At 41.2% G+C, this 13986-nt stretch overlaps 1 protein-coding gene across 1 annotated transcript in view; it reads right to left on the bottom strand.

Moving 5' to 3' along the window:
• Nucleotides 1-13986, bottom strand: part of LOC108573539 (disks large homolog 4) — a 309458-nt gene that overhangs the window by 89283 nt on the left and 206189 nt on the right. Inside the window, exons 8-10 of the mRNA XM_017936002.1 lie at nucleotides 8279-8491; nucleotides 5053-5215; nucleotides 2374-2509 (exon numbers count right to left, since the gene is read on the bottom strand). Coding sequence (XP_017791491.1) covers nucleotides 2374-2509; nucleotides 5053-5215; nucleotides 8279-8491 — 512 coding nt within the window. The remainder of the gene's footprint in view (nucleotides 1-2373; nucleotides 2510-5052; nucleotides 5216-8278; nucleotides 8492-13986) is intronic.

The following is a 13986-nucleotide window of genomic DNA, read 5'->3' as shown; positions in this document are numbered from 1 at the left end:
GAAATTTGAAACTTTGAAGGGGAAGGAGAGAACCCGGTTTATGGAAAGAGTAGAACGAAGGAGGAACTAATTGCACTTTTGACTACTCCGAGAAACTGGTCTGTTAAATATTGCCGCCGATGGAATATTTCATTAAGTGCGGCTACGCGAAACTTTCTTCCGACCAGCTGCGGCTCGAGGCTAGTATGAAGCGTCTTTCGCGAGACGGTTTCAATGCTCGCTCCATTTCCCACGATATTCCTCGATCAGACGGAATTTTAGAGGGCATTCGAGTTTCCTATCTTGCTGCTGTGTGGTTGTACAGTTTTAAATGGTGTATAGATTTATGGAGAAATTCGATTCGAACGGTAAATTGATGTTATAAAGACGCCTATCTTCGTCGTCGTACGAAATAAGGTAATTGAGTTGCACGAGAGATTGATTTTCTTTATTAACTAGTACCACAAGGGTGAGTCAATAATTAAGTTACAGCTCCTCGCTAACTTCCTTCTAACATAGATACGTACAGTTTCACCAAACCAACAAAATATCGCAAATAAAGCATCTCAAAATAAAGAGACCAACCTTAAAACGATTCTACGCAAACTTTTTAAAACCGAAATTCCTGAATTGGTTGCTCGTTACAAGTGTTTAGTTGTGAGAACTAGTATCTATCACCAAATTTTCTTAGAGAGGGTGTAACTTATTCTACGACTCCCGAGACTTAATTTTCACCTGTATACTTTCATAAATAAAAATGCTCCCTAGATACGAATCCAAAGTGCTTATTTTCCCGTTGCAAACACCTCCGCTAAATCCACAATTCCCGATTCATTTCTCCAAGGTGTATCCGCTACCTTCGAATCAAAAATTCGGACGAAGCTTCAGGTGCGTTCAGCTGACCTTAACCCGTGCAACGCACATCGTTGTTGTATACGGAAATGGCGGGTGAATGGGGATCGTTGCGCCATAGGTTTCTGGGGGTGCATAATGTGTCCAAACCAATCCTGTCTCTGGCAGCCGGACCGATTCGATAAGCCCTTAATCCATCGGCAATTAGCCCGCACAGTGGCCAACGCAACCCCTTCTAACGTTGCTCAACCCCACCCACCTACACGATCGTCGTCCCTATCTGTCTCGGGACGCGGCGATCTCTAGCGTCCTCCTCTTTGTCGCTGGCTAATTCAACAGTCTCTGTGACTGTATAATTAACAGACGGCTCGCGTGTGTTTATGCACGGAATGCGGCTGCTATTCACGAACCACTGGCTTCGACAATAACGAAAGATTCTCTCGACCGGTCTCTGTTTGGTTTCGGTTTCTTTCATCGACGAGGATACCATTCACTTGTCCTGTTTTGTTTTCGTCAATTGGTAATCGCTGGTGGTTCTTGGAAGCGTATGATTTTAACACGTACACTTGTGTTCCTCAGTCTATTATTGTTTCTTTATTCGGAAATGTGATCAATCTTTCGGAACAACAGTTTTTGAGTACGAGTTGCGAAATATGTCGAGTTATATACTTGACTTCTTCCAAGTGGCTTATTGGAATAAAGAACGTTGGGAATAATCGAGCGGGCAAATATTTTAGCAGTGCAGCTCGCGACGAAGTTAATGTTCAATTATTTTTTCCGAAATTCTTCAGTTTTAGTAATTACGAAGGACGCGATTTAGTTGGCGAGTATTTACGCTCGTCGTTTCTTTATTCAGAAAAGTGACAAATTTTTCGGAATAATAAGTTTTGAGTAGGAGTTTCGAAATACGTTCGGTACTCGACTTCTTCCAAGTGGCTTGTTGAAATAAAGAACGCTGAGAATAAACGAGCGGGCAAATATTTACGAGTGGTAGTGCAGCTCGCGGCGAAGTTAATTCTCAACTAGGTGTTTCACAAATTCTTCAGTTAGTTTTAATAATTAATTAATGATTTACTTTCGACAGAAATTTGAGCGTTGCCCAAAATTTGCCATACGTTGAATACCACCGACTATTTCCTGAAAAAACCAACTTTCACGCAACGTTCTCACAGCTATACACCGTTCTCCCCGTAAAAATCACAACCAAGAGGCTGTCTTGCCCGAGCAAGTTAGCAAGGAAGTTAAAGAACGAGAAGAAAAAAAGGGGAAAGAAATACAAAAAGAGAGGGAGAACGCGACGTTCTGGTGATTCGTTTTAAAAAGAAGTGCACGTGACGTTCTGGCTCCTTATTTTTCGAAGCGGACGGAAGAGTTTCTGCGGTGGAGAAAGAGGCACAAAGACTGCGAACGCGGAGGAAGATGGAGAACGGTTCGAAAATAACAGAGAGAAAAGAGACTTGAAACGAGAGCACGAGGGGGGGCACACAAGCCACTTCGTACTTTCGTCGTAAAGAAAGGAAAGCATACTTCGAAAGAACTCACCGTGATACGTCCTCCTGAGAAACAGCTCGTGGCGTGGCCGCGCCGTGAAGAGCGAGAGAAGACGCGTGACGTGATTCTTGCGAGTACGGCAGCGTCGAGTTGTTCTCCAGCGCCGACACAGAACCATTTTGTTTTCCTGTTCACGGGCAGAAAGCAATGAAAAAGGGGGCAACGGGTAATTTAGGAGTGTGTTCCCGCCTAATGGAGGGACGTTCGCTTTTCGAAGCACGAACTGATCCTCTGCGAACGCTGTAGCTTTCAAGCGAACGATCGTCAAATGGGATTTTATCGTTTATTTTTATTTTTTGTAGTTAAAATGGTGACATTTGTGAAATTGTGAGAATTAAACGGTAACGTATTGAAATTAATTAATCTCTTTGTTGCAGGTATAACGAAGGATAGTCTGTCTGTATGCTCTTTCATTAAGTTCTAACCTCTTTCACTGGCCAAATTTTGCATAATTTTAGAAATGGCGCCTTCGTTGATTATTGTGGAAATTAATTCGTCTATTTCTTATAGATAGAAAATGTAAATATAAAAATAGATATAAAATCCTAGATCAAAGATCTAGGCATAACATGTCAAATTAATTGGCGCCTTCGTTAACTACTGTGCTTACAGAAAAAAAAGAGGGAGATCCCCCGTTGTTCAAAAAAATTTGTCGAACTCTAAAAAATTAGTCACCTCGTCTCGTTTAATTCGAAAGAAAAATTAAGTACCCACGTATCTGCAATGGTTTCTGAGAAACCAGCTTGTATCAAATTATTCGATCCACTCTGTATAGTAATACACCAAAGTTGAACGATCACGAAGTTTCAAGGCTATGAAATCAGGCCGAGGTGTCTAAGTTTCACAATCTTACAGAGCAACGACGCAAAATTTGATCCAGATAAATCAAAGACTACAGACGTTCTATTTGATATTACCAAAAATTTCCAAGTACTTCTATGTTTGTCTTTCATTCGCAGAGAATCAACTCTAGAACGGAACAGACTAAACCGCGATGTTCCATCGAAACGGTAATTGGAGTGCAGAAAAAATCGTTCCGCTCCGCGTAATTTTCGAGCATTACTCCTGCGAAGCTTCCGCAAGGGAGGGCAGAAGAGTTTTACGAGCCCTGCTTTATGAGCGCGATGAATAAATAACGCTCGATCGTCGAGGCGGACAGGAAAGCCGGGAATTCGTGGGGGAAGTCTCGGGATCAAAAATTCATTCGGACGCGGCCGCAGGAGAAAAACAGGGAATCCCCGTGTTTGTCGTTCGCCTTGGTGCCCATGGGGAATGGAAGGAGTTACGGGTGGAACGTTGCCGCACGAGAAATTGATCGACGTTTAAGTAGCGATGAATAACTCGAATATTCAGACGTGATAACTATCGCGATTGGAATTTCAAATATTCGAGAAACTAAAACTTCCGGTAAATTCCTTGATACAAAGTATCAAACGAAAATGTTCCAAGAAGAACGCCAAGAACTGCTTCTGAATTTGAAAAATTTCTAATACACGAGTTGAATTTTCTACGTTCAGATAATTTTTATCGTTAGTGTGAAAGAGACTAGCGACCGGGTCACAATGATCCATTAGCGTCTTTCGAAAAAGTGTGAACGTTCGATGTTATCGTTTGTAACTTCCCGAATTTATTTCCTACGTCGATATGCATCGAATTTTCCAGTCACCGTTTGATCCATTAGCGTCTTTCGAAAAAGTGTGAACGTTCGATGTTATCGTTTGTAACTTCCCGAATCTTATTTCCTACGTCGATATGAATCGAATTTTCCAGTCACCGTCTACGTACACAAAAATTCACTTTTGGAAAGTCGCTGATGGATCATTTACGTGTTAAGAGATTCTATATATTACGTGCTAATAAGAAAGAACACATACCTCAGAAAAGGAAACAGTTCCTCAGACAAGGACGCAGAAATTACTATGTCGGAAACACTCGATGTTAAGCGTACGACCGACGAACGTGAACTGCTCTACGATCCTGTTATGCTCGGTCTCGTATGCCCCTGTGTTTCCTTCGTCCTAGCCCGTTCAATGCTCCGTCAAAACAAACATTACCCTAGCAGAAACCATATCACGACCGAACTACTTCCTTTCCCAAACATTCCTATTCACCTACCCGACGTCCAATTTATAACAGACACTAAACGCAAAAATAACTTTCGTTAGAATATTCAACAATTACACACCGTTCCCTATTAAATTTTCCACCCCACGGTCAATTCCCTAACAAAACCAACAAAACCCCCACAAAAAAGTCACAAACTCCCAAAGCTGGAATGCTTTCTCTCTCAAAAAGAATCTCCGCCTGGCAGTTGTTCCCTAAACGACGAGCTACGTGCACAGCAAGCCTGGAAAACTCGCGGCGCGGCCACAGGACGTTCTCGCTTTCCGCAGCTTGCGAAGGAAAGAATTTTCCCTGGGCGTCCGGTGGCCGCGAACAAAGGTAGAAAACGCGACGGTTTTTTCGCGGTGCGTGAGATATTTATCGTCGCGGAAGGGTGGGACAATTCGAGGAGAAAAGATCCGGAAAATGTGAAACGAGGCGCGCGAGGAAGAGGAGGACGTGTGTGAGAAGAAAGTCGGGAACACGAGTCGCCCGACGTCTCGGTGGTGGAATAACGTGAATGGAAAGGGTTATGGGGGGAGCGAGTAGTAAGTAGACGAGGCTTACGTGGTTGCGGCGAGAGCGAATTGTCCGAGGCCATCGGGGGTGGCGGCGGTGGAACGATTCCGGTTTCCGGTTTCGCCACGAGAAGAACCACGCGATCCTGGGTCGCCTTCAGCGTCGCCACTGCTTCCTCGTGCGTCACATTCTCGAGGTTCGCTTCGCCCTGCTGGAATCAAAGGAATCCTCTTTTTTATCCTCCCTTTTGCGCGGCTAGAAGCCAACGACTTGTTGATACCGTTCAACCGTAATTCAATTCCGCTGGAATTTTGCTCGAGCACGTTAACTGTGACCTATGGCTTCCATTTCTGATCACCGGCGACTAATTTTGCTTGCTGGTACTACGCGGGATTTTTCTTTTCCCCAGTTTTTGTTCGTCCTTCGGGGATATACGCGGGGTGAGCCACGTGAAACGGGCAATCTTGTCTGGCTATGGTGGTGCGAGAATCAATTCGAGAACGAGAGGAGGAATATTTCTTCTTGCGAAAGAAATGGTAGAAAATTAAAGGAAGTTTCACGTCCAAGGTCTTTTAACCCTTGTGTCAGTAGCCACAATTGTCGTCTACTTTATCGTCCAGTTTTAGTAGTTTTCTGATAAGGAAATTCTAAGCTTGAAGCACACGCAGATAGCAAATGTGTCAAGTAACAACAATCTCGCCGGATATTTCAATGTTTTACCGAAAAATCAAATATTATAAACGAGAAAATGTACAAAGGATACTCGAGTATCGACATAAGGGTTAAAAGTCATTATTATGCATGTTTACAGTAAAATAAAAAAAAATACATTACTGTGAAAAAACATAGATGTACTCGAGAAAATTAGAAAAGAATGAAATTTGTAAAAAACTTGTTCTTCGCAAATTACGCATAGAAATCTTCTGGTACCCAACTACAACTACTAGTGTGAGTCGTCCTTAGAAGGACTCAGGGTGCCTCAGCTTATTAGCTTATACCCCTATCAGACCAGGTTTTCTACTTTCCATCGAAACCACCAAGCCGGAGAATGAGCGAGGACGCCCGACCCAAACTGGCGGTAAGGATTTTTGCTGTTGGACTTTTTCAATTTCTAGAACGTTAGTAAGGATGGAACTAACGTCTGTGTGAAATTTCAGCCCGACCCAACTACAACTAGAGAAGACAATTAGATGGCTTGTTTTACGTGGCCAACCCTGTACATAAACAAGGAGAAATTGGTTTCGAACGATGCAACAATGGAACTGTCCCCGTTAATCACATTTCATCAACAGCGTTCCTGAACCTCACGGATATCCGCGTGTGTGCGAAAACTTTCGATGCTCGTTTTTCCATCGCGTTGAATATTACTCTTAATTCATCAACACCACGTCCATTCATCTTAATTCCCTAACATATTCCCTTTCATCGTTCCATCGTTCGTTCCTCATTTTCAGCGCGAGAAAGGATAAGCGCGCGAGAGGCGTTCGAGGCGAGGAAAATGGGAAAAACCGGTTTCTCTGACGCGGGTGTGCACAGGCTATCGATCGAGATTTCGCGAGCCATGGTAATTGATTTCTCCCGTTCAATTTCCCCTGTCAATCATCGTTCGTTTGCCTCTTACACGGACCACTTTCAGATGGATTACCGAACAAATACCGCGGCAGTTCTTCCTTTCCCCTCTCTCTTATCCGTCGCCTTTATTAACACGCGCGATTACGTTTAAGCGTCAAAATGTCACTCGCCACACACTCAATTTTTCACACAAAAAGGAAGAAAAAAATCAACTATCCAAGTTACACAGTTCGCGAACAAATTGAAGTGCAAACTACCGTTTTAACCGATGGTTTTTTTGGGGTTGCAATAAAGCGGAGGACAAATATCCTGTAGCTTAACAAACAGCGAGAATAAATCTCCCGCCTGGCCATGTTTCACTTTTCTTTATTTCTCCTCTGATTCGCTATTTTTTCCTTCTTTTTTTTTTTAATTTTTCGTAGCTGTTCGTTCGACGAGAGAAACCAACAGCAGAGAGAAACCGTGCGTGAAAAACGTAGCAACGAGCGTCGAAAAAGAGGGGCGACATTGCGCTCGCTCGGTAATTATCCGATGGGTTGGCCTGACACGCGGAAAAAAGCGACACTGCCAAAGTTTCCGGGGTGTTGGTTGGCCCGGTGTTCGTGTCATAAACAACTGACGGGAACTTTCTGCAACGTTCGTTGTTCTCAAGTATATGCCGACACGCAATCGTGCGCAAAGTTGAATCGACTTTGCCGATCCGACCTGTCTGGTCGGCGTTGTTCCGAAAACTTTCGAATAAATCGGTTCGTGGAAAAACGAAGCGCGAAAGAACCACGATTTATTCACGAGCCTTCTTTTCTCCCACCCCCTTACACGCTTTATTTTTCACCCGGTTTCGTTCGAACCTGACGGACGCGACGCAACTGACAAAATTCTTCGAGATTCGAATAATTCGCCGATTTCGTGGAAGTCGATGCTCGGTCGCGACTAAAAGTGTCTCAAAGACGTTGAAATCTTTGATTCGAGATTTTCGAGCGTTATAAATCAGCCAGGCCGATCTGGACCGCTTTAATCGCGGCTTTTTCGACCGTGAGCCTCGAGGGAGACGAAGGCGGCAGCGCAGAGAAGACAAGGGAGAGCTCGTCGATGCGAAAAATCGCAGGAAGCTGCGAAACGAGCGTCCTCCGCGCGGCTCCAACCGCGGCAACGAGCCGTGCAACGCTGACGGAAGAGCTATCAATTACTCGTCGCCATCAAAAACCACTCCGATCTATTTTTCGCGCCGCCCTCGCTCGCGGATCCAGGATTTCCCGAAATTCGACCGTCCTCAAACCCCCACGATTTACGAGTTGCGCTACTTTTACACATTTTTAGACACCTCCGAACAGACTTTCTTATTTAACGCTGAAAAAAGATTCTATCTTCGCATTATAGTCTTTACTATATCCTCGGCGAAGACGAGGAGAAAATAGGAGCGAATAAATCGAGTTTGCGAGAAACATTACGCTTTTTTCCCTTTAATTTCTTTGGCCAGGGGGAAGATGCTTCGCGCGAGGAATAATAGTCTAATTAGGGGGAGAGTTGTTTTTTGTATCGGTTAGAGAAGAAAGAAAGATTTCAATTTTATTTAAGTTTTGTGAACGATCGATGATCAAGTAACGATACGAGGCGAAGGATTCGAACGCTAATTTCACTGTTACCGTGAGAACGACAGAGGGAAATCAGGACACGGATAGGATATAATTTCGACTGAACTCACCAGAGCATTTCTGACGGCTACCAATTTGTCACCAACGACAAGTCGGCCATCTGCCTGGGCTGCACCGCCCTCCATAATTTTCGTCACGTAGATTCCATTGTCACCGGGTATATGCTGATTGCCAACACCTCCGGCGATACTGAAACCGAGGCCCTTGTTACCCTTAATTAGCTCGATTTCGATCAGCTGCGTGTGTCTCCGTCGGCGTACGTACTGGAAATTAATAGAAAGGCTCCTTTGAATCGTCCGGATACGTAAACGTCGCTTAAAAATACGAAATTAGTGGAAAAATTCCTGAGAAAATTTCTCAACCCTTCAACTACTACCAAATTATTTATCGTTCTCCAGTTTCTTCCTGAACTCCGTATGTTTTAAGAAGAAACACCGTGAACTTCTTTGAAAGGAAACGCTCAACTTTAGTCACAGGGTTAATTAAAATTATTCATCATTCGGTAGTTGTTTACCAAGCACTGTAGAGCTTCACTTTCTGAGTCACGAATAGAAAAAGAAAGATTACTTCAATTTCTTCGTCGCAAATCAGCCAGTGCTGAACGTTCCAACGGCGAAAGGGTTAAACGTGTCATCGAAAGGAATCCGAACTATTCATCGAAACGAGAATTTGTCAAAGTTCAAGCATCTCGTATTAAATGGACAGAATTCAGGTTTTCCGAGGATGGCGGTTCCGCCATTCCGAGGTAAATCGTGTCGCGGAGGAGCGTAACGACGAATCCACGTAATTAAAATTGTGAAAATTGATAAATTACAATTCTGCCTGAATTTTTGAAATTCAGAAAAACACAGGTAAACTTCCATTGCATTTAAACGATATTCTCCACCAAACTGGACAAAGTACAGTAAATTCTCTACAAGAGTCAGTAAGTTTACTGTCTCGCAACGTAAATTTAAGTAAATTAGGTTGAACTGCACAGAAAATGCACAGAACTGCACAAATAATTCATTTCACGATATTATAAGAAACAAACGTTGAATACATTTTTGATTTGTGTAAAAAGGATTATTTAACACGATAAATTTAGCTGTACTATGGTTATTTTTAATCTACGACCACAGGTCAACCTGATTTTTAATCCTTACGAAATTAATTTAAGCACGAGTAAGTAACGAGAACGTTAAAACGTACGTTTCCATTGAAGAATATTGTAAAAACGTATAAATTGTTATATGCAATGTTATAACAAATTGTTAGAAGTATAAATTTATACCAAAAAATTGTGAGAATTAATAAATTATACGTTATTATAACATTACAATAGAATGCAAAATAGAATTACGAAAGAATCGGCGATTTTCTGCGAAAAATAATTGATTCCCGCGAAAAACGAAGGATTTCCCGCGAAAAGTGACCGATTCCCGCGAGAAATTATCGATTTCCCGCGAAAAGTGATCGATCTCCCGCGCAAAGTAGTCCGTTTCCCGCGCAAAGTAGTCGATTCCCGCGAAAAATAGTCGATTCCCGCCCGAATTATTAACGACTTTGCTAATGATTTTGGGGAAGGGGTACCGCAGGTATAAATAGACCCGCGAGCTCCCGCGAAATCATTTACCCTTTATACTGGGCCCTAGACACTTCGCGTAATTTTGATCTGAGGGTACTGAGACGTGGGTAGGGTGGTCGAGGGCTTCTGGCTAGCAGCCTATGTCCACCCTATACACACTCAACTACCTTCTCTCAAAATTTCTTTCTGAAATTTACTATTAGACTTTGAATACTCTGCTTTGAATTTTTCTAATTTTTCTAATTATTAAAACTTAAACTTGGACTATTCAAAGTCTAATAGTCCACTATTTACTACTGAACTACTGCTACTTTTTGCTTGAAATAAATTTAAATAATCCTTCGGGTCGTTAATACACGCGAGAAAATTATTATCGAACGTATTTCGAGATTGTTTTGAGGGTTTAGGGAAATCGAGATTTCAGTTTGTTATTGTTGTTCTTCGTACTTGTCGAATAGGATATCGAAATGAATTTGAGAGGTTGCCTAATGAAAATATTTCGGCGTTTCAGCTGTCCATTAATGAAATAAATTTTCGTTACAGGTTATTTCTAAATTTAATATGTACTTTTCTTCCAGCAATCTATAATTTCATTTTCTTTCAGTATTTATGATATTTTCTATGCTATTGAAAAATGAATTTTGAATTTGTTTCATGAATTGTGATTTACTAATCTAATTCTTCGCAGGAGTTGCATGAATTTTGCATGTTAAGTAGTTAGTTACATTATTGAATTGTATATTGTGAGCTGATTTGCAACGAGTGCACTGTACTCGTTGCACTATGCCCCTAATTAAACCGTCCAAGTAGTTTACCGTGATAAATCAATTTTCAATTTTTATAAATATTAGAGTCAGTGCAACGCGTATTGAAATAATAGCTTCATCCTTAGTTCGCTTATTATTGAATATTTTTCCGCGTTTAACTATTTCCTCCCAATTCGCGTTTTTGCTTTTCTTTCAATTTACTCGCGTTTATTTGATACTTTCTTTCAATTTTTCACTCGCGTTCTATGAAAGTTTTGTTCGATAGTAGAGTCTAAAGTAATATAAATTCGCGATTTCTCCCCCTCTAAATGAATCGCGTTTCGAAGCACTTTTCGCGTCGCCCATTCCACAGTGACTCACAAAGTGTGAGTCTGTGAGTCTTGGGAAATGAACTGGGAGAGGAAGGAAGGAGGCAATGCAGTCAAATCCAAGTTGCAGAGCCCAGCTGCCTAATCTTCGAATTGTGAGTGACAAAAATGGGTTTTTTTTTCTGGTGATATGGGTAGTTAGTTGTGTTATATATTGTGCTGCCCCTAATTAAACCGTCTCACTAGTGTTTCGCAATTAATAATCGATTTTTACGAGAAGTTTTCAATTTTTCAAAATATTAGAGTCAGTGAATCGCGTATTGAAATAATAGCTTCATCCCTAGTTCGACTTATTATTGCATATTTTTCCGCGTTTATCTGATATTTCCTCCCAATTCGCGTTTTTGCTTTTTATTCAATTTACTCGCGTTTATTTCATACTTGTTTCAATTTTTCACTCGCGTTCTATGAAAGTTTTGTTCGATAGTAGAGTCTAAAGTAATATAAATTCGCGGTTTCTCCCTCTCTAAATAAATCGCGTTTCGAAGTACTTTTCGCGTCGTCCATTCCACAGTGACTCACAATTCGTGAGTTTGTGAGTCTTGGAAAATCAACGCTTGGAGGAAGGATGACCATCTGAGAGGAAGGAAGGAAGGAAGGATGCAACGAAATCGACATTGCAGAGCCCAGCTGCCTGTCTGCGAACTGTGAGTGAATTTTTTGAGGGTTTGGTGATTGGTTATATATGTGTGTGCATGTGCATGTTTGAAGCTGAACTACCAAACTTGGAAGAAGAAATCGAAGGATGTGAGTTCACATCCGAACTCTACTGCACTAAAGGTGCAAACGCCCTCCCATTATTAGAGTATCCCAATAGTATACCGCGTTAATTCTTAATAGAGTCAATTTTCACTACGAATGCCCATTACTTTCGATCGATACGAGAATTTATTACGTCGCGTCGCGTTTCATAATAGCTTCATCCCTTTTTCTTTTCTTTTCTTTTTTTCAGAGCGTTCAGTTGATACCTCCCTTAAACCTTTGCTAAATACCCCATCTAAAATGGACTACATGAGAAAATGGAGGATGGTAAAAATTCGCGATTTCGGGTACTAAATAAAATTCAACGAATTAAACTACACTTAAAAGAAATCGCGATCCGTACACAATTTCGCGCGACACTTCCACAGCTTCCTAAGTCTGGTGGGTCCTTCAGTCTGGCTTTGGGTCACTCAATCTGGCTTTGGGTCCTCAATCTGGCATTGGGTCACTCAATCTGGCATTGGGTCCTTCAATCTGGCATTGGGTCACTCAATCTGGCATTGGGTCCTTCAATCTGGCTTTTTGGGTCTTTAAATCTGGCATTGGGTCATTCAAAGTGGCATTGGGTCATTCAAACTGGCATTGGGTCATTCAAACTGGCATTGGGTCATTCAAACTGGCATTGGGTCATTCAAACTGGCATTGGGTCATTCAAACTGGCATTGGGTCATTCAAACTGGCATTGGGTCATTCAAACTGGCATTGGGTCATTCAAACTGGCATTGGGTCATTCAAACTGGCATTGGGTCATTCAAACTGGCATTGGGTCATTCAAACTGGCATTGGGTCATTCAAACTGGCATTGGGTCATTCAAACTGGCATTGGGTCATTCAAACTGGCATTGGACCACTGGTGCAACCAAATTCACGACTTGGAGGACTCAAAACTGTGTGATGAAACCAAAATTCGATGCTTGAAGGATGCAAGTGATTCACTGAGGAAATTTCAAAGGCTCGATGGATCTGAGAGGATGAACAAATGCAATCAAATCTATGTTACAACGTCCAGTTGTGTGGTAAGTGGTGAGTCACATCTTTTTCTTTATTAATTAAATATTTTCTGGAGAAATATTTCAGGTATACACTATTTATTTGTTACAAATAATCAAATTTATTCATTTTCAGTAATTTCAGAATTTCATACTACTTTAGTTGGAATATTCATTTTCTTCAACTATTCACGAACACATTGAACATCAGAATCAGATTTTGATGAAAGTTTGATAGGTATATTTGTCAGGTATTTCTTAATATCGACAATCGTTCACGACGAAGGGTTGAAAATGTCTCTCGAGTTGCAAGTAATAAACGTATTTGCTTTAATATCCCAAAAATAATTAGAGATTGAGAAATTATATACTATGACGAATTCTGCAGTTTAGAATTATAAATTTCGCTTGCAAATAAATTTCGAAAAATTCCTTTTACTTAACCCAACCTTTTCAGATATTTCCCTTCCTCCTACTAATTTTAATGTAAATTCGTGCACGAAGAATGAATAGAAAATTGTACAGAGTGCCGTACGAGTGTATTATAAAATAAGCCACTGTAAAGTGTGTGAATACGAACCAAGCGAATCTTAACTTTAAGTAGTCCATAAGATAAAACAAGTTGGAAGATATTTTACACGTCGTGGGATGCGTGCGTTTTAATTTCAACTACTTCCTAAAATAAAATAAGTAATTCTAAGATAGAAAATTGTACCGAATACCATGTGAGCGCTTTCTTACAGAGATACGCGACTCATTTCTAGCACAATTAACAAAATACCTTCTGCATTTTGACTATCGTCGATACTGACCATAGAATAATAATCTTCTCGCGAGTATCAATTCTCGATCGCTCAGTTCCTTCGAGCTTTTTCACGACGTACTTGTCTACGAATAGCGCGCGATATTCTTAGAATAATTACGTCGTATAGGCTCGTTGGTCCTTTCGCGAATTTCTCCCATTAAGAATTTTCGATAAAATTTCTATTGCTACAAATGAGAAACGCGTATCTCTGAAGGTAGAAAGCTGCCAGTAGGGCATGTGTTTTTGTCGGGTCCCTTGCGTAGTCACCTCCTCGTGGTGGGACCTGGTAATTGGTATCCTTTTCCAAAGAAAATTCTCACTTTTGCAAAAGGATACCAAGCTAAGAACTACGCGTACCCGTCGACACTCTCATTCTCACACACAGTTGAAAGTTTGAACTTTAAGTAGTTCGTAAGATAAAGTAAGTTAATTCTAAGATAGAAAATTGAACACTATGTGCCCGTTTCTTAATAAAATACCTTGAAAAATTATTCAGATTC

The sequence above is a fragment of the Habropoda laboriosa genome, unplaced genomic scaffold, assembly GCF_001263275.1.
Source record: "Habropoda laboriosa isolate 0110345459 unplaced genomic scaffold, ASM126327v1 scaffold148, whole genome shotgun sequence".
Taxonomy (NCBI): domain Eukaryota; kingdom Metazoa; phylum Arthropoda; class Insecta; order Hymenoptera; family Apidae; genus Habropoda; species Habropoda laboriosa.
Note: the sequence above shows the minus strand (reverse complement) of the source record. Positions and strands in the feature narration are given on the sequence as shown.